General features: G+C 35.5%; 1 protein-coding gene across 33 annotated transcripts in view; it reads left to right on the forward strand.

The window, feature by feature from the left end:
• MIER1 (MIER1 transcriptional regulator) overlaps positions 1–19,007 on the forward strand; it is a 66,319-nt gene that overhangs the window by 12,724 nt on the left and 34,588 nt on the right. For 14 of the 33 annotated variants that reach the window (XM_042249405.1, XM_015092042.3, XM_042249432.1 and 11 more), the window contains 5 exons: positions 2,679–2,703; positions 2,837–2,873; positions 7,411–7,556; positions 16,957–17,112; positions 17,617–17,749. In XM_042249405.1, the coding sequence (XP_042105339.1) occupies positions 2,679–2,703; positions 2,837–2,873; positions 7,411–7,556; positions 16,957–17,112; positions 17,617–17,749 (497 nt within the window). The remainder of the gene's footprint in view (positions 1–2,678; positions 2,704–2,836; positions 2,874–7,410; positions 7,557–16,956; positions 17,113–17,616; positions 17,750–19,007) is intronic. The other 19 variants (XM_042249423.1, XM_042249448.1, XM_042249485.1 and 16 more) reach the window with 2 other exon arrangements.

Genomic DNA, 19,007 nt, shown 5'->3' on the forward strand with positions numbered 1-19,007 from the left:
CCTCCTCCCTCTCCCCTTCCTCCCCCTCCCTCCCACTCACCAGTCTCTTGCCTGTAGATATATAGGCAAACTGTTCCTGCTTCCCCTCCCCCAGTGCTAATCCAGGTATACCATCCATCAAATCATGCTTCTTAAAACAGCCTAGTATGCCTTACATACCATGATTAGTGCTATCTTTGAGCACTGGGTGTTCTATTTTATGCCAGCTATATGTATAAATGCTATCAGTCTTAACATTTGGCATCTTAATGAATAGAACATATTTAAGACCTTTTTCAGAGCATTACAGTGGTAACTGTTTACCAGTAAAACAAAACTCAGTATGGTATTTATTCACATTTAGCACAGTTTGAGGAGTTTTACAAACTATACAGACCCCAGTTGCAATTCAGTCTATTATTGCCAATATCTAATAACATCAGTGAAAGTGTACCTTTTATTCTTAAGTAGAATAACTTATTTTTTTTATCAGAAGACTGTTAAATTGAGTAATTATTTGAGTGTTCAAAAAGAACCAAATGCTCAAAGAGCCGTTTCTTTTAAGCTAGTTTCAAAGATGTGCTGGTTTCTCTTGTTTAAGCCTTTCAGACCTATTTCAGAAGTTTACTAAAAAGGAAAAACGGCCATTGTAAGGCTACTCTGTGTATAGTGAACCTAGGACCAGATGAAGATAACCAATAACTTTGCTGTAACCTTGGATAGAGAGAGGTTGTGCTTAAACTTGGGAAATAAAGTTTGAAGTGAAAGTGGATTAATATTTTTCAGTGTTGATTTACTGTGTAATATGTGTGGTGGTTTAATCCATTTTGAGCTAGAAGTGAGCTAGAACTGTTCAAAAGATGATGTTCAGTTTCCCAGTCATGTCCGACTGTTTGCGACCCCATGGACCGAAGCACACCAGTCCTCCCTGTCCCTCACCATCTCCCAGAGTTTGGCCAAGTTCGTGTCCATTGTATTGGTGATACCATCTAGCCATCTCATCCTCTAACATTCTCTTCTTCAACATCAAAAGATGTTAAGCAAGCTAAAAACTCTTTTCTATGGTTACATTATTCTCTGTTACCCTACTCCACAGCTTCCCGTTAGAGGAACCAAATTTAAAAGTAGCACTGTTTTGACTCTGTGGCAGTTCAAGATGGTGGTGTTACACTTGAAAATGTGTAATACTGAATAATGGTCTTTTGTTAAAATGAGTCAATGCTATAGACAAGAACCATTCTCTTGTAAGAATTAAAAGGAACAAACAGGAACCTTGGAAAAGTATGCCTTAAAACAATGTTAAGTCACCATGTAGACGCTAGAATGTCACACTTAAACGGCAATAGCGTGATATAGACTGCTTTCAAAACGGAATTTTTAATATCTCATAAGAATTTATCTTAGAGGCCTAGCTTTTGAAAAATTGGGCGCTTTTTGTCTTTTCAATTTTGTTCCTGCCTTTCTGCTCCATATCTTAGTAGAAAGAAGGAAAATACTAGACTATCCGTATCTTTTTGCTAGTACTTCTGAACTTCCAGCACCTGTGACTTCTGATGAGCCTGAGTAGACAGCTTGGAATGAATAGGCAAGGTTTTAATTAAAAAGATTTTGTCATTTGAGGCCTCTTTTAAATTTGTGTTCTTGAATTTACCGTATAGGAGTTGATGTTTCTAGATGACTTGTTTATAACTGTTGAATTAGCTGGATTACAATAAAACACAGCCACAAACTGTCTAGTGGTGGTAACACTAAAATAATTTGCTAATAATTATATCTTTAAATTTTCAGATGTTTGTGGTTAAATTTATAAGAGGTAGAATGGTACAGTAGGAGCTCTGTAATAGGAAAGTCTTTGTGATCTATTAGATAACCTTCCTGGATTGACCATGTAAGATTGCTGACTTTGTGGTAATTTAAAAGTATGTTGTGTGTTAGTAAAGGTAATGTTTGTACTTAAGTAACATTTAAATTTTTCCTTCTGCTTTCTTACAGTATAGTTTCTATTCTAAATAACATCTTAAATTATTTCTGCCTCCCTTCTCACACTCATTTTAAGCCAGAGAACAGCTTGATAGCAGACCTTGGGTTTAATTTTCCCTGTATTGATGGGAGAGAATATTTTAGAGAATTCAGAGATCTGAAATCGTATGTTTTGTGCGCGTGCTAACTCACTTCAGTTTGTCTGACCCTTTGGAACCCTGTGGACTGTAGCCCTCCAGGCTCCTCTGTCCATGGTATTCTCCAGGCAAGAGTACTGGAGTGGGTTGCCAGGCCTTCCTCCAGGAAATCTACCCGACCCAGGGATCAAACCCATGTCTCTTAATGTCTCCTGCATTAGCAGGCAGGCTCTTTACCACTAGTGCCACGTGGGAAGCCCAAAATCATCTCTCTTGAATGACATATATTATAAGCTACATATTTGCCTTTGAAATCTGAATCAGTTACACATTATTATCTTTGTTTCTAGATTCAGGAATGTTTTAGATTTTTCTCTATGTTTAAATAAACATAATGTCAGAGGAGGGATTATGGAGGAAGTTTTAGTTTGTCTTAGTTCAGATGTTAAAATGTAGCTAGTTTTTGGTGGCATAAAATGTAACTAGTTTTTGGTGTCATATCAGTCGTTGAATAATTCTGTAATGTTCATGAAGATTTACTACACAGAGATGCTAATTTTTCTTCTTTTCTCCCCTTCTTAGCCATCTGTTGAGTCTTCAAGTCCAGGTAAGTATTTTCTATATTTTTTATCATCTTTATTTAACTAACATTTGACCTATTAGTTACATAAAGGTTAGAGGAGTTAGACTATCATCTGACTGACTTTTCTTCTGAATGCTTCTTTTCTCTGGGGAAAAAGAAATGGATGAAATATTTGACTGCTCATGAAAGTACAGGTGAGGCTGCTGTGAGTTCAACCTCATGACTTTTTGTGGGTTTCTTCTCTCTCTCTTTTTTTAAATGAATTGCCACATGTATTTTGTGTATTTTTTATTTGCTGTTTAATTTGAAGTGTATTTTTAAAAAGGAGTCTTTAACTGCTTAGAGATATTTGCTTATATAGAAAACTCAAAATATTTTTTTACAAAAAATATTGTTAATGCGTTTAATGAGAGAGGGGGAGGTAAAATAAAAGGTTCAACAAGAGTATTGTAAATTAAGGAAGTTATTTTAAAATTTTATTAGAATCAAGTTTTCTCCTCTGACCATGTATCTGACCTTGTAGTCTCCTCGAAATACAATACAGATTTCATTTTTTTCTTTAACTTTGAGGTTGCAAATGTGTGATCTTTGGGCCAAATCTGGGCCATTAATGTTTTTTGTTCAGCTAGTGTAGTGAGCTTAAAAAATCAGAATATTCTATTTAAAATCTGGATTTAGGTTTCTTATGCTCAGTCGAAGGTTCTGATGCCACTGGGCCCAGCATTACTGTGTGTCAGCAATTGGCAGACGCTAAACAGCAGTGAGGAAAGAGTTTGGCATGTGTTGATCTTGCCGTCTCAATGTCCAGGGGTTTTACTGAGAGAGGAGACTGACTTCTGCAGTGGGGTGGGCAGGTGAGGGAAGAGCCTAAGGTAGCTTAGGAAGAGAGAGAAAGGGGACTCCTGAGGCATGGTATTGTTTTATTTGAAAACATCTCACATTGCATATTTAATAATGCTATATTACTGACCTTTTTAGATCATTGAAGCAGTCACTTTTTTGTGTTTAAAATTTTAGGAAGTTTTGGAAAATACTGAAAATAATATAAGGCTTTTTTAATTGTTCAGGGTCCTTTTCTTGAACACAAATCATTGTTCTCTGTGTCAGGTAGGAGTTGAATTGAAATAACTCTAGATCCCTTCCAAATGATTCAGTTCAGTTCAGTCAGTCAGTCGCATCTGACTCTTTGCAGCTCTATGGACTGCAGCATGCCAGGCTTCCCTACCCATCACCAGTTCCTTGTACTACAAATTGACAGTTGATTTTGTCCTATTTATTTTAGCTGAAAATGTCTTTCTGATATTCTTGGAAGTGAAGTACATTATTAGGCTTTGTGACATTTCTGAAACTCAAGGTGTTTTTTTTTTTTTTTCCTTGTTTATAAATACGTTCTAGATGGAAGTAGGTTGGAAGAAGTTGGAAATAATCTGACCTCAGATAAATCAAATTACCATATCCTTTTTAGGACATGGTATTATTGTGCCTTTATTTCTTTTTTTCTTTCAAATACAGAAATCATTTTCATTGAAAAGATAAGTTTAGTTTTTGTAGTGTTGTGACTTTGCAAATAGATCAAATTTTAAACATTTTTCTGTGAACTTTCAAAACTTTTGTTAGGTAATACATAGGTTCGTAAAAATAATTACTCTTAAAGTGATACGAATAAGTGGCTTTCTCAGTTTCCATTGCATTTAAAACAGCTTAGGGTGAACTGGAAGAACAGTGGAGCTGGAAGAAAACAAATGTCTTTGATAGTTTTTATTACTTGCTGAATGCTTGTATTAATACAAATAGGATGAATTTTTTTGTTTCCAGAGTAAGGAACATCTTTTGAGGTAGACAGCATTTGGTGCATCAGTCTCCTATCCACAGAAACGTTTACTGTTCTTACAAGTAGTGCTAATTGTAGGCAATTTAAAAAATTGGTGGAGAAATTTGAAATAGAAACTTAATGTAAAAAAATTTGGTCCATTGGTGAAATGCTGTGTCCTTTGTCCTTTGTAACATCTTCACTTTGGAATTGAAGTGAAGATCACTCAGTTGTGTCCAACTCTTTCCTACCCCATGGACTTTTTAGTCAATGGAATTCTCCAGGCCAGAATACTGGAGTGGGTAGCCTTTCCCTTCTCCAGGGGATCTTCCCAACCCAGGAATCGAACCGAGGTCTCTTGCACCGCAGGCAGATTGTTTACCAACTGAGCTATGAGGGAATTGATGCTAATAATAATAGTCATATGACCCAGGCTAAGTAGTTTGTCTGTTGATTCCACCAGTGTAAACTAATTACATCCAGTAGCCATTAGAGGTTGGGTTTTAGGGTAGGAAGGTAATAGAATCATTAAACAAGTCCACATGATATATTACAAACTGAATTTACTTTTGGGATTCTTTTCCCTAGGAGATAACCTAACGATGGGCCTTAGTAATTAACAGAAAGGAATAGGATGGTTAGTTGGTCTTGAAGAACAAGGTAAAAAGAAGTGAACTGAAACAAAGAAGTCAAGATTAAGGCAAGAAAAAAACCTGAAATTGAAAGGTTATAGAGAATGGTGCAGTGTATGTGTGGGGAAAGGAATTAAAGAGTGTTGAGAAAAAACGTTCACTCACACTTTGCAATTTTATATAATGGGAGGGTTAAAGTAACAAGGCTTTAAATATAATTGGCTTTGCAAATAATGAACAAAAATGGGGGACTTCAAGTGTGTGTGTGTGTGTGTGTGTGTGTGTGTGTGTGTGTGTGTGTGTGTGTATAATGTGATTTGGTACTGTTTTCTCATGTGAGCTTGATTTTTAAGTTGGTAAAAGATTGTAAGTAGTTAGAAATTAAGCATAATTATTTTTAACAATATTTGCATTCAGTAGGAATTATATTATGATTAGGATAATAATATGCAAAATGGTAGTGTGAGGTTTTTTAGGATTTTTCTGCCAGCAAGGGAGAAAAGTATAGCAACATCTGTAGGAATACATAATTACTGACTAAGCATCCTAGAAGATTGCTGTGTGAAATGAAAAGTTTTGGGACTGTTTTCTATTGAAAACTGAGAAAGAAGGATAATGATTGGGACAAAAAAGCTATAACTAAATTAGTAATTCTCAAACTGCTCTTAGGGAACCCTGTGTCTAGTTCTTCACCCAGTTCTAAGATTCCTTTCTAAAAGTGTACCACGTTATTCTTCATTTCTAGAAGAAATTAAGATAATACTTTTCTAAATGTTGTTTTAGCTTTATAAGTTGCTCTAAGACTTTGGTAACTAATTTGTACTGTACAAGATAGACTAGCTGATTTAGCAGTTATATATTTCATTATTTTATATTTGATAGCAATATTTTGTTCTGTTCCTCCAAGAGCACAGTGACTTCTGAGTGCTCTGCCCTCTGACCTAGCTTGCCGTTTACTCATCTTTTAGTAACCCATAGGTTCTTGTCAAGTATTCTTTGAGGCAGAATATCTACTGCTTCTGAAACTCTTGACTGAACAGGAGCCTTAAAGAGCAGTAAAAGCACAGGCATTGGAATCAGCAGATCCAGAATTAAAGTTCTGTTCTTGGCACCTGCTGGCTCTGTGAGTTTAAATATGCTGCTTAAACTCTTGAACTTCAAGTTTTTATTTTTACTTCTTAGGGTTGTTGGAAGATTAAGTGAGATAATGTACGTGAAGTGTTTGAGGATAGTATTTGACGCATAGTAAACACTCAGACAGTGGTTCTTAATGCTAAAAATATTGGGAGGTAACAACAACCTTGGAGTCTTGGGTGCCCCCTTATTCTTAATTGTCTGATTTTCCAAGAGATCAGCATCTGTATTTCTTTGTTTTACTGGTTTTCTTCAAAGATGAACTAGGAGAGTAGGTATATCTATTGATACAACATTTAACACTTTAAACTGATAAAAGTAAATTGCTAATTGATTTTTTCATTTGTTTAAATAACTCATTTATTAGTTAACAGTCTTTTGCAAACAATCTTTTGTCCAGGTTTGGCATAGTGGGGATAGTTTATAGATTATATTCAATATATGCCCAGCATTTGCAATCTACTGTTAAAAGTTCTGACCCTATTGAGTTCAGCAATATTCCCCAGCCACAAGGCTAAAAATAGATTAGTTATACAACAGTTACCTACTGGATTATTTTTAATACCTTTCATAACACTTTTATATGCAATTTTAATACACTTTGCTGTTTATACTCTGTCTTTGGGTTACTTCAACTAAGTTAAAGACAAGCTATTTTCATATTAGAGTATATTTTTGTGGATGTGCTAGTAGAATAATATTTGAGTTCAGCTGTACTTTTCCCTAGGCTATATATTCAAATTATGGTATATTTCATACTCTATATTCATACTTACTGGGTCTATTAACTATTAGTCAAGTAATTAAGAATTGTGATTTTTTTTTTCTTCACACAAAAGATCATTTTTATTTGATATAGCCACTATTTACAACTGAAGCTTTGGAAGATTACAGTACTCTTCAGACACCCTGCCCTCATTTTATAGTTACAACTGTAAATATGTAAAACAGGGTAAAACAAATCCTTAAAGATGTTTTGTGGGGGGTGATAAGTAAAGGCAGGAATTTTAGAAAACAAGAAATAAAATTTGCTGTGCATAGCTTTTCCCTCGTACTTTTACTTGACTTATATCCAGTTTCAAATAACATATACATTAATATTAATAAGGTACACATAATTTGGTTTACCAAACTGTTCAAAATATTCTTTACCAGGAGGTTCAGCAACATCAGATGACCATGAATTTGATCCATCAGCTGACATGCTGGTTCATGATTTTGATGATGAACGCACATTAGAAGAGGAAGAAATGATGGAAGGAGAAACAAACTTCAGTTCTGAAATAGAGGATCTTGCAAGGGTAAATAACAATAAGAGCTAGAGGATGAAGCGGTTATAACTTTTTTATGGAGAGAGGAAACACTTTAAATTTTAGTTCTCTATGTTATTTTGGGGAAAGCGGTATTTTATATATAAAATCAATACTGAGAAATTCTGTGTGGCCATAGGTGGGATATTTAATGTTTGAAATGGAAGGCATTTTTTAAAAGAAACTTTATTATATGAATTAGTATTCAGTAGTTACTTCGATAAGACACCACAGGTACTGGATCAAAAATACTTTTAAAATGGGTACCGAATTTCATCATACATATCTTCTGTCCTCCCCCAGTTACTGCACCTTTCATTTACTCCCCTTCAGAAGCATGCCACTCTTTCTTAAGAGTTGTCATCCTTTTCCTCATGTCTTGCCTACTCTGTAATGTGCCCTAAATTGTCTCTGCCTATCCTGTAAAGATAACCAGTGATTTCATCGTTAAAACCATTGGTCACTTTTTTCTCTACTCTCAAGAGATATACTCGGCACGGTTTACCATTCTCTTCCTGCACTGTAGCTTTCCCTATCTTCTTGTTCCTGCAGTGGCTTTTGCAGACTTGTCTTCCTTTCCTCAAGGTTTAATTTTGGAATTTCCCAGTTCTTAGTTCTGGGCTTTGTTTTCATCCGTCAGTACTCCTCAGTGTAGTATGAGAGTCAGACCCATCAGAATCAACCATGAACTTCCTCAGAAATATGCATTCCTGTGCCTTTCCCCCAGGCATACTAAATCAAAATTGGGATGGGGTGGTGGGCTCAAATCTGCATCATCATTAATGCACACCATGTTTAAAAATGCTCATTAGTAGGTGATTGATCTAATCTTGTTGTATTTGTATGCTTAGTATTTCTTAGTTATTTTTGTAGCATTATCCTGTTTGCTGTCTCCACTACCCACCTGCTTGACATTTCTGCTAGGATATCTCAGTAGACATCTTTAAATTTTAAAGGTCTAAAACAGAACTGTTGATTGATACTCTCTTCATTTGCCTGTTCTTCCCTGTTTTTTCCATCTCAGTAAAAAATGCCAACACTCTATATACCTTGTTGAGTAAGTCAGAAGCCAGGGAGTCATCTTCCTTCATTCTCAATATCTGTTCTTAAATAAGCCTATCATTTCTATCCAGAAATATCTGACTCTTGTTTCATCTCTGCTGCTACCCTCAAGCCCAGGTCACCATCGTTTTTAGCTTAGAATATACAGTAGCTTCCTAACTGGTTTCTTCATGTCCTCTTTTACCACTTTTCTCCAATGTATTGCCACAGTAACCATGATGAACTTTTCAAAATATAAATCAGTTTATGTCAGCCTCCTATGTAAAACTCTTCGTTGGCTTCCTGTTACACTAGAAGAAAATTCAGACTCCTTGCCCTGGCCAGCAAGGCCACCTACATATGGTCCTTTGTTCATGTATTACACTGCCCCTGTCATGGTGTCTATAGCTGTGTTAGCTGCTTTTGTTCTCAGATGTGCTGGCTTTTTCCTATTTCAAGGCTTTTTACCTCATTTCCACTCTGTGGTATCTGTCAAGTCTGGGCTTAATGTTCCCTCCTCAAAATGGCTTTTCCTGGCCTCAGTCAGCTATTTTTAGCTGCTGTACCCCATCCATTGCTTGCTTTCTATGTAACACAATTTGTAATTGTATGTTTGTTAAGTTTTTGTCTATATTCTCCTTAGTTCCATGAGAGGAGGGATAGTCTGTTTACCAGTATATTTCATAGCACATAGCAAGAGTGGTCACTGAATTCATTTTTGAATGAATGGATAAATCAGTTTGGTATGTTATCATTAAAAGGTGTTACGTGTACAGTCTGCTGCACTTCAGAACAAAAAGAAGTAAGACATACGCCAGTCTTTAAGCATTTGGAGTATATTGTTACGGAAAAATGAATTCTTATACCCTTATAGTAATAAAGATTAATCTATGCTTCAGAATTTTAGTTCGGAACTTTAAAAGAGCTGAAAAAATAGTTAGACCAAGTCAAATTTTGTCGGTTCCATTTTGGATCATGTAGTAATTAAAACTGGCTTAATCCATAAACCTAAGCAATTCAGTATTTTGTTATTTTAAGCCAGACAACAGCATTGATCTTAGTGGTAATGGTGTAGAGCTGTTAAAAAGCTTTTCAAGGATGAGTTAACCATTCTTTAGGAGAGGCTAGAAAGCATTCAAAAGACTAGTATAATTTGCTTGGATGATTCAGAACCTAGGCAAACATCAAAGGAAACAGTTGATTTAAATGTCAGTCATGGTTGCTTCATGTATTCATGAAGTTGAAAGGCAATTATTTCCAAATATTTGCCTCTTGTTTCAAAGAAATTTACCACTTTGGATATATTTTCTTTCTAAATAACCCATCCATGGGATAAAAGGTAAAGGAAGAAAATCTTATATTTTCCATTTTTTCACATTCTATATTATTCAAGTAATTTGAGTAAGTAATTACTCAAGAGGTAATCAAGTATGGTCAAAATAGGTTATGAGGTGGAATAATTTTTATTTTATTTCAGCAAATGGCCTGCTATATTTAACTAGTACAAAATTACTGCAGGACTTTGCTAAAATTTTTATCATATTGTGGTCTTTTCCTATTTTTCCCTTTATTCGATTTCCTTCCTCGGTCTGTTACAACCCCAAAATCTGCTTTCAGATGCTCCCTTTTTTGGAAAAAATAATTAAAATAGAATTATTTGTAGAATATATACAAAGGGAGAGAAAGACAAGGGAGCCAATCTTTATCATTCTTTTCAACCAGACAGTCTTTAACCTTCTCTGAAACTACTTCTAACCTTTCCTGGAGTAATTAAGGCTTAGGTGTAAGTAGCATATAATCACCAGTGCTTTCATCTGTAGCTTGCAGTTAAGCTAGAGGGCAAGTATATTGAATTTCTTATAGTTGTAAACTCGTTAGGTCCAAACCAAAATAGTTTTGTTTTTATTTAAAACAAAAGGCGCAAGTTTTTGTTATTGATGACTGATTTGCTTTTATAGAAGTAAAACATTATAGTTATGTCAGGAATTGGTAGGGTAGTTTATACCTGGTACTTCGGTTGCATGAAAAGGACCTTTGATGTAATGTGGTAAAATTTTTACAGTTGTTTCATTCAGGAGTTATCAGTGACTGCATAGCCTGTAGCTTTAACTTCATTAATGTGAATTCTAAAATTTAAGTGAAAACTAGCTTTGATACGTATTGTTAGCATTTGTATATGTGAATCTTACCAGTATAAAAGACATTTTAGTTAAGTTTATCATTTAAATGTTTTAAGAGAATTAGTTGTACAGGTTAGAATTTATTGATAATATTAGAAGAGGTGTCAGAATCATTCCCATAGTAAACTTTAGTTTGTAAAAATGGTGATATGCAGATTTAACTCTGTTTTTCAAATGTACACTTAAAACCCACCATCTCACTTTGAACAGTAGCAGTCTGTTTCAGAGAAAGGAGATCAGGATCAGCTGTTATCTTTATTTGTATTTTTGCGAAATCATGTTATAACAATGTTAATACTTTAAATTGCTAAGCACATTTTACTTGGTGAATCTCCAGAGCTAGAGAATAAAGATTAAAATGTGAGTTGTTGTTTTTTTTAATTATTCACAACACATGAATTATACAGGTAAGAAAAAAGCTCCAACATGGGTACTATAAAGAAGAATTCACTGTCTTCATCATCTCTTCCTAGTTTTATAGTCAAAGCCCAGTCTAAGAGGTTGGCTACCTTAGGAACTGTCACTCTTATCTCTTAGGCCTTCTTGCCTGAAAATCAATCCCTTTCCTTCTTCCCAACTTCATTTCCTGGTAAGTCACAACAAGTATAAAAAGAGATGTCTATCCACCAAATCGGAGAAGGCAATGGCAACCCACTCCAGTACTCTTGCCTGGAAAATCCCATGGACAGAGGAGCCTTGTAGGCTGCCATTCATGGGGTCGCGAAGTCAGACACGACTGAGCGACTTCACTTTGACTTTTCACTTTCATGCATTGGAGAAGGAAATGGCAACCCACTCCAGTGTTCTTGCCTGGAGAATCCCAGGGACGGGGGAGCCTGGTGGGCTGCCGTCTATGGGGGTCGCACAGAGTGAGACACGACTGAAGCGACTTAGCAGCAGCAGCATCCACCAGATGGCCCTTGAATGGCCATCATCTGCTACCACATGCAGTAAATGACTAATCCCCTGATGTGAGGGAGAGGGAGCCACTTTCTCTGCAGCTAGGAGACAGATACCACTCCATCCTTACAATACTGCTGGTGGTGCTTGGTAACTGTACCCTGTTACTTGAAGATAAATGTCAAATTTAATTTCAGATACCATGTTTGTCTTTGAAAAAGTCTATGCTGTTTTCACCTCCAGCTAGTCTCCCTTCAGCTTATACAGACATGATTGTCCCTCTTTTTGTTGTAATACTTAGACAACTTACTTTTTAAAAGCACAATATGCAAGTATAGTCCACATGCCTGTATTTTTATTCATTTTGTACTGTGTCCGGTTTCTTTATTTTTATAGTGTGTCAACCCAGCACGTCTTATTTCACTCTCCCTAAGAATGATGTACACTTAACCTAGGGTCATGTTTCGAGGAAAGGAGTATGCATATGTATATAAGGGCTCTGTAAAGTAGTAAGTCAGACTGCCTCTTTTAAGAACTCAGCTGCACTGTTTAATCAGTGTGTGACTTTGGACTGGTTATTTAACGTGATTAAGCTTCAGTGTTATTACACAGATGATATATGTAAAGCATTTAGCAAATGTCTGATACATGATAATCACTCAAATCTTAATAGTTATTCATAAAATTCTCAAAGAAATCTGTAACAAACTGCAGCCAAAACTGTAGAGAACCCCTGTACTTGATTCATAATTTTTTTCACTCTGCTCCTCCCATTTCTTAACACTTGTATGAATGGGAACAGTTTATTGTGATGTTTCCATTAATTTGAGGAAAGCCCTTTAATATGTGGTAGAACATAGACTTCGGTAGTATAAGCTAATGAGAAAGTCTATGGAACAGGTAACTGATGGGTCCTAGTATAGTGTACTGTCAGCCAATTTAATCCTCTCTTTTTTTATTTCCAGAGGGGAATAACAACTTTTGCCTTACAGGGTAGCATTACTTTTTATTTCAAATATTTGGGGGCAAATAATAGAAATCCATTTTGAGCAGGCTTAGGCAAAATGAAGATTTAGTTGTAAGGCTCATGTAATTTCATTAAGGGTGGGGCGAGGTCTAGACTTCAGGGACTCCTGTGCCACCAGAACACTTTTTACATGCTGGTGTCCTTTTTCAGTCCAATTTTTGTCATATGTTGTAAGTTTTCAGGCTCTAAGATTTATTGCTTGGGATACAGCCTATATTCTTTAGCTGCTATTGGTAAAAATCGGGAAACAAATTATGTTCAAGCTTGGGTCATGTGCCGTTTTCAAATGAATGGTCAGAGAATGCAGTGATTCCAATTGAGTTAGATGCTCTGAGTCCAGGAGGTAAACTTTCAGTCAAAATACATGTTTGGAATGGAGGAAAGAACATTTCTGGAAAAATGAATGTAGAAGGAAAGGACTGGTTGACAGACAACAAGAAATGATACTTGAATTTGAAACTGGAGATTCCTCAGCAAAATAGATTTGGGGTTTTATTGTATTTGTGTTTGCTGTTAGGACTTCCCTTTATACCTTAGATCAAGTAAGATACTTTTTAATACTATGTGGATCATGGTTGTTGCTTACTAATTTATTGTTTCTAACTTGCTGCTTACTCGTAATAACTTGATATTGGGCAACAGAATTTAAAAGTTGATTCCTAAGAAAAGCATAATACCACTACATATTCTTTAGTTTTCAGTATTAAGCAAGAATTTTCTGCTGCTTCTAAGTCGCTTCAGTCATGTCCGACTCTGTGTAACCCCGTAGACGGCAGTCCACCAGGCTCCCCCGTCCCTGGGATTCTCCAGGCAAGAACACTGGAGAGGGTTGCCATTTCCTTTTCCAATGCATGAAAGTGAAAAGTCAAAGTGAAGTCGCTCAATCGTGTCCAACTCTCAGCGACCCCATGGACTGCAGCCTACCAGGCTCCTCCGTCCATAGGATTTTCCAGACAAGAGTACTGGAGTAGGGTGCCATTGCCTTCTCCACTTGATGGACTAGGCAGGGTTATTTTGTTGACACGTGATAAAACCAGCTTTGACCGAAAGTAAACTTTTTAGAAGTTTGTCAAAACTTTTTTAGACGTTTATTTTGCTTTTAATATTTTTTAGATGTCATATGAATATATATCTAGGTCGAAGGAGTATCTGGAACTAGAGAGTCAGTGTCACAGGGACCTCTTGATCACTCTTAACCCGTGGTTAAATCTGTTGATTTCTTCTGTGGGGTCCCTTGTTTGTTCTTTACCACAGTCACTAATTTCGTTCAGATTCTGATTATGCTCTGATAAATGATAGCAGTGGATTCCAACTTAGCAAACTAAATTTCTCCCTGCCTAGGTTCATCTTGAATAATAGGTTGTGTGCATAATTTTCCCAAAGCCCTTCTATAGCGTCAATCATTGTTCAGCAGCTACTCTCAAATGAATCAAAAGTAGACTATGACAGATGCCTTTAGAAACTAAGTAAAACTAGAGAAAATAGGTTAAAAAAAACTAGCCAGCCCTTTTTTTTTTTTTTAGTTACTGCAAATCAGGATAACCTGCTTATTCATTTTTTGTTTCTGTAGTCGTTCAGTTGTTTCTTTGACTTGTCTTGACTTTTCTCTGCCAATTCTGTTACTGTTTCTCTAATTCGGCACTTCTCTTTCAAATACAGTGATCAATCACTTCTGACTCTACTCTGTTCTCTGCTTAGTCAGTATTGGGGGTGTTGCCAACTTTTTCTTTGAGAAATGAGTTTTTATAAAACAAGTCACACTTGTCATATGTGTAGCCAAGAGAGAAAAATCTTGGACTTAACCATGAAAGTCAGATACTCCACTTTCCAAATGATAGTTAAAAGAAAGAAAGAAAAAAATTCTTTCCATGCAGTTGGTAGATTACTTATCTTTTTGACATATAACTGAGCTAGATGTCAGCTGTTAGTGACAAGCTTTATTAAGGATAATGATCACAATTTATTATGTTCCACTGAAAAGCCTGGTTTGCAGTTACCTTATCCTAGAAATGATGAGAATGGTTCTCCAGATGGTCTCATACCAACAACATCAATATCACCTGGTACTTTAAAAAATGCAGAAACTCACGCCTCACCTCAGCCCTGCTAATCTTTGAGGTAGAGTTCAGTTGTAAGTTTAAATAAGCCCTCAAGGTGATTCTGTTGCCCTTGAGTAAGACAGATCAAAGGTAGAGAGCCTGTTGTTGTTGAGCTACTAAGTCGGGTCCAACTCTTTGCAACCCTGTGAACTGCAGCAGGCCAGACTTCCCTGTCCTTCACTATCTCCCTGAGTTTGCTTAAACTTATGTTTTATTTTATTGGTAATCATACCTCTTTTGGTGATCTCTCAAAGTATCAGTTAAACGCAGTTGTAAAAATTAGAGATAACAGCATATTAAGGTAATCTTAAAGATGAAATATTATGAAACAAGCTGTTGGTAAATTCTCAAGGTCCATGTGAATGTTGGTTGCAAGCCTACACTAAAGTGTTTTTCTTGGTTTGGCCCTTATTCATAATAGTGACCTCAGTGGCGTCTTGCTCATAGAAGTGACTTCAGTTGCTAAACCTGCTTCTAATTTGCGATGCAGAATAAGTTTATGGAAAATATGAGCTGAGATTAAGAGTTCTGGGTATTACAATAAAGTCTCTGTCAGTACATCATGTTTCTCTCTGCTTGGCTTTCTTATTTACATATAAAGGTACCACTCTCATCCGGTACTTTTAAAGATCAAATAAGATAGTATAATATTCTCACTTTGTTTTTGTTAAGAAACAAGAATACGGTAGTGAATCAAAGCATTTATCACAAATGCCTGGCATATAGAAGATGTGATGGCAGCTATATGTTATCATTGTTTATTTAACCCATCTTTTCTACATCATATTCTTATTTCTTTCTTGATTTTGAAGTTCTTTTTTCTTAAATCCTGACTCCTAATTCCTAAATTTCTGTTTCTTTGTACCAAATGCTTATACTGGACCAGGTGTCTGGAGGGACTAGATCCTTGAACACTTCAAGCATTATCTCTTATTGTACTTTGAAGGTCACAGTAATTAAGTCAATTAAGTATACCAACTTGTCATTGATTTCTTTCAGAAACAGATTCACAAACTGATTTATAACTACAGTATCCATGTACAATATGAAATATTAATAGAAGTGTTAAACAGCATTTTCTTCCTATTTCTTTTATAAGGAAATTTTTTCCAAATTATCATTATTTGCTTTTTACACACAAATTCTGAGTGATGGGAGTTAACTGTATGATCTAATTATTTAGTACCATCAGGTTATATCCTCCAATCTGATGTATTCATCCTCACTATGAGACGGTATCTCACACACAGGCTAAACTTGTTTCTGTCCATGAGTAAGACTGTGTACTGCTGGAGAAATACAAAGTCTTATTTCACGATTATCCTTTTTCTAGGTTCTAAACTGACTCGGTTAAGTTTTTCTTCAGAGTGTGTATGTGTATGTTATAGGCTCAGACTATTTGGGTTAAATTTTCTTTTAATAATTTTGTCATGTTTCGCTGACACTCTGTAACACTGTATTACTGATTAGAATGAGTACCTTCTGCAGAAATCTCATTTCATTTCATAACGTGGATATTTCTTCATTTCACCCTCAGGAAAGTGTGCTTTTTGTGGTTGGGGGAGGTTCAGGTCCCTGGCTGAAACGGCCTGATACACTGTTAAAGAGTATGGGTTTTGTAATTAGACTCAAAATCTGTTTTCACTACTTGTAACTTGTGTGGTTTTTGGAGAAATTGCTTAATCTGCTCGCCTCAGTTTCCTCATCTATGAAGTGGAGATAGCACAACAGTTTTGTAAGATGTACAGTAAAGATTACGTGAAATGATTTTACATAACCCTAGGAAAGAATATATGGCTGATGTAATCCAGTATCATTCATGTATGTTATTGCTGTTTTTAATGTGTTTTGGCTGGGCTCTGAATTTCATTCCCCTTTCTTGGTTTCTGTTTCCCCACTGCCAAATTATGTATGGTACTCATAGTAAATGTGAACTGATTGTTGGTGTACAGTCACTGAATTGAAGCAGAAAAGAATAGTAAAGATTAGGGTTTTTCTGGTTTCAGAATTATATTGTTTTACCTTTTATGATTTGTGAATTCTTGATAACAGTTCTAAGAATATTCTGCTGTATTAAGATTTGTGAATGATAGGAATATGAAATGTCATCTGTTAAAAATTTAACTTTTGTTCGGTCTATTTAGGAAGGCGACATGCCGATTCATGAACTTCTCAGCCTTTATGGTTATGATAGTACTATTCGGCTACCTGAAGATGATGAGGAGGAGGAAGAGGAAGAGGAAGAAGATGATGAAGATGCTGATAATGATGATAACAGTGGATGTAGTGGGGAAAATAAAGTAAGGTTATACATGTATTTTTATCTTCCTGAAGTTAAAATTTTATTGATACATTGATTTTGATTGCTTGTTTTTGTCATTTCTTTTCACTCTAACTTTAAAGGCAACATATTTAAATGTTAAAACTTAAGATATAGACATATCTTAATGCAAATTGGAAGTTCCCTGTAATCTACTCCAGAGAGGCAATAGTTTGCTCTGTCATTCCTGTTTTTTTAATGCCTGTTCTAAATAAATTTGTACCAACTTTTAAAATGCTGTTTTTTTAAAGTAATAATGGTTAATTGTACTCATTTTTATTTTGTTTTGAAATAACTTCAGGTTTGCATAAGAGATTCAAAGATAATTCAGTGCATCTCTTTGTACTCTAGTCGACTTTCTCTACTGTTAGCATCTTGTGTAACCATGGTATATTCATATAGTCTTCTAGTTTTATCTGGAATACTGTGACCTTTCATCTGTAGCACTTTTTTTCTTAAAGAGATTTAATGTGTTATTCCACAGGAAGAGAATATAAAAGATTCCTCAGGTCAAGAGGATGAAACTCAGTCTTCCAATGATGATCCATCTCAATCTGTTGCTTCTCAAGATGCCCAGGAAATAATCCGTCCACGTCGATGTAAATATTTTGATACGAGTAAGTATTATTAGTTACTATTTTTTTATATGATTTTTGCTATTTAATATTTTAGTGGTTTTTTCCAATACTCTGAATTCATTGATTTGGAAATCTCTCTCATCAGTAATGGGATTTTGTTCTAGATTATTAGTTTAGTTGTACTGGTGCCATGTTGTCCATGAATATGCTACTGTAATTATTGTGTCACTATGATACCTGATTTTGAATGTGTTCCTTTTTTTCCACTCTTGACTGTTCTTTAAATTTGTTGTTTCATGGTCATCTTTTTTATTTTTCCTAGTCTTTTCCTCAGTTTTCCATTTTCTGCTTTCTTTGCCTCTCAGTCTAGATAATATTCATAAGCATTGCTTTCTCTAACCAGTGGTTCCCAAGTCTAAAGAAATTGTTGGCCCTTGAGGTAGGAATATATTGTACAGAGAAAGAACTCTGCTGATGTTTCTACCTCCTCAAAGTCATTGACCAGTAGTCGATACAACATTTAACGTATGTATCTTGAATATTTGCATGTATCACTACTCCATAATGTTTTCATTCTAAGCAAGAATCCTTACCTTAGAAGTAAGGTAAGAAAAAGTTAACCATTAGTGTTGTTAGTTTAAATATGTAGTTTAAATTTCTATATTTAAAAAAGAAAAATACTTGGATACAATATAATAACCTCTCCTGAAGTGTGGTAAAGTAAAAATTGATTAAACATGGTTACTGCTTTGTGTGAATGACTTCTGTTACACATTTTTGTTTAGAGGTCAGTGTAGGGCTGCTGGTGATCATTTTATTGTGAATTTTTCATTTAGAGATACAGTCCAACTGAAAAGTGTTACCACTGCACAGAGAAATTAATTACATTTAATTATTTGGAGAAAATGTATTTTTCCCCTAGTTAAACCAGGAGCAGGTCCATTGCCAAAATTTGCTTAAAAGTGGAATACTAAGTGACTGCGTCTTGAAATAATATATCATAGTTCAGATGTTATTTCAGTATGCATGGAAACTATACATACAGTGCCCATCTTAGCTTTTCCATAGAAAGAATTAATTTCTGTGTGTGATGTTACCATTTTGAATTTTGTGTGCCATTGTAGAGTTGAGAAGATGCTGACAATCAAGTGGTTTTCAGATTTCCCGCTCCTTTATGTAAAGGCATTCTTAGTTCAAAATGTAAACAAATAGCAATTTGCCTGCTCTGAATAAAACAGAAGTTGGGGAGATACACATGCGCACTCTTCCTGTGTTCCCCCAAAGTGATGTTATAGCA

The sequence above is a fragment of the Ovis aries genome, chromosome 1, assembly GCF_016772045.2.
Source record: "Ovis aries strain OAR_USU_Benz2616 breed Rambouillet chromosome 1, ARS-UI_Ramb_v3.0, whole genome shotgun sequence".
Taxonomy (NCBI): Eukaryota; Metazoa; Chordata; class Mammalia; order Artiodactyla; family Bovidae; genus Ovis; species Ovis aries.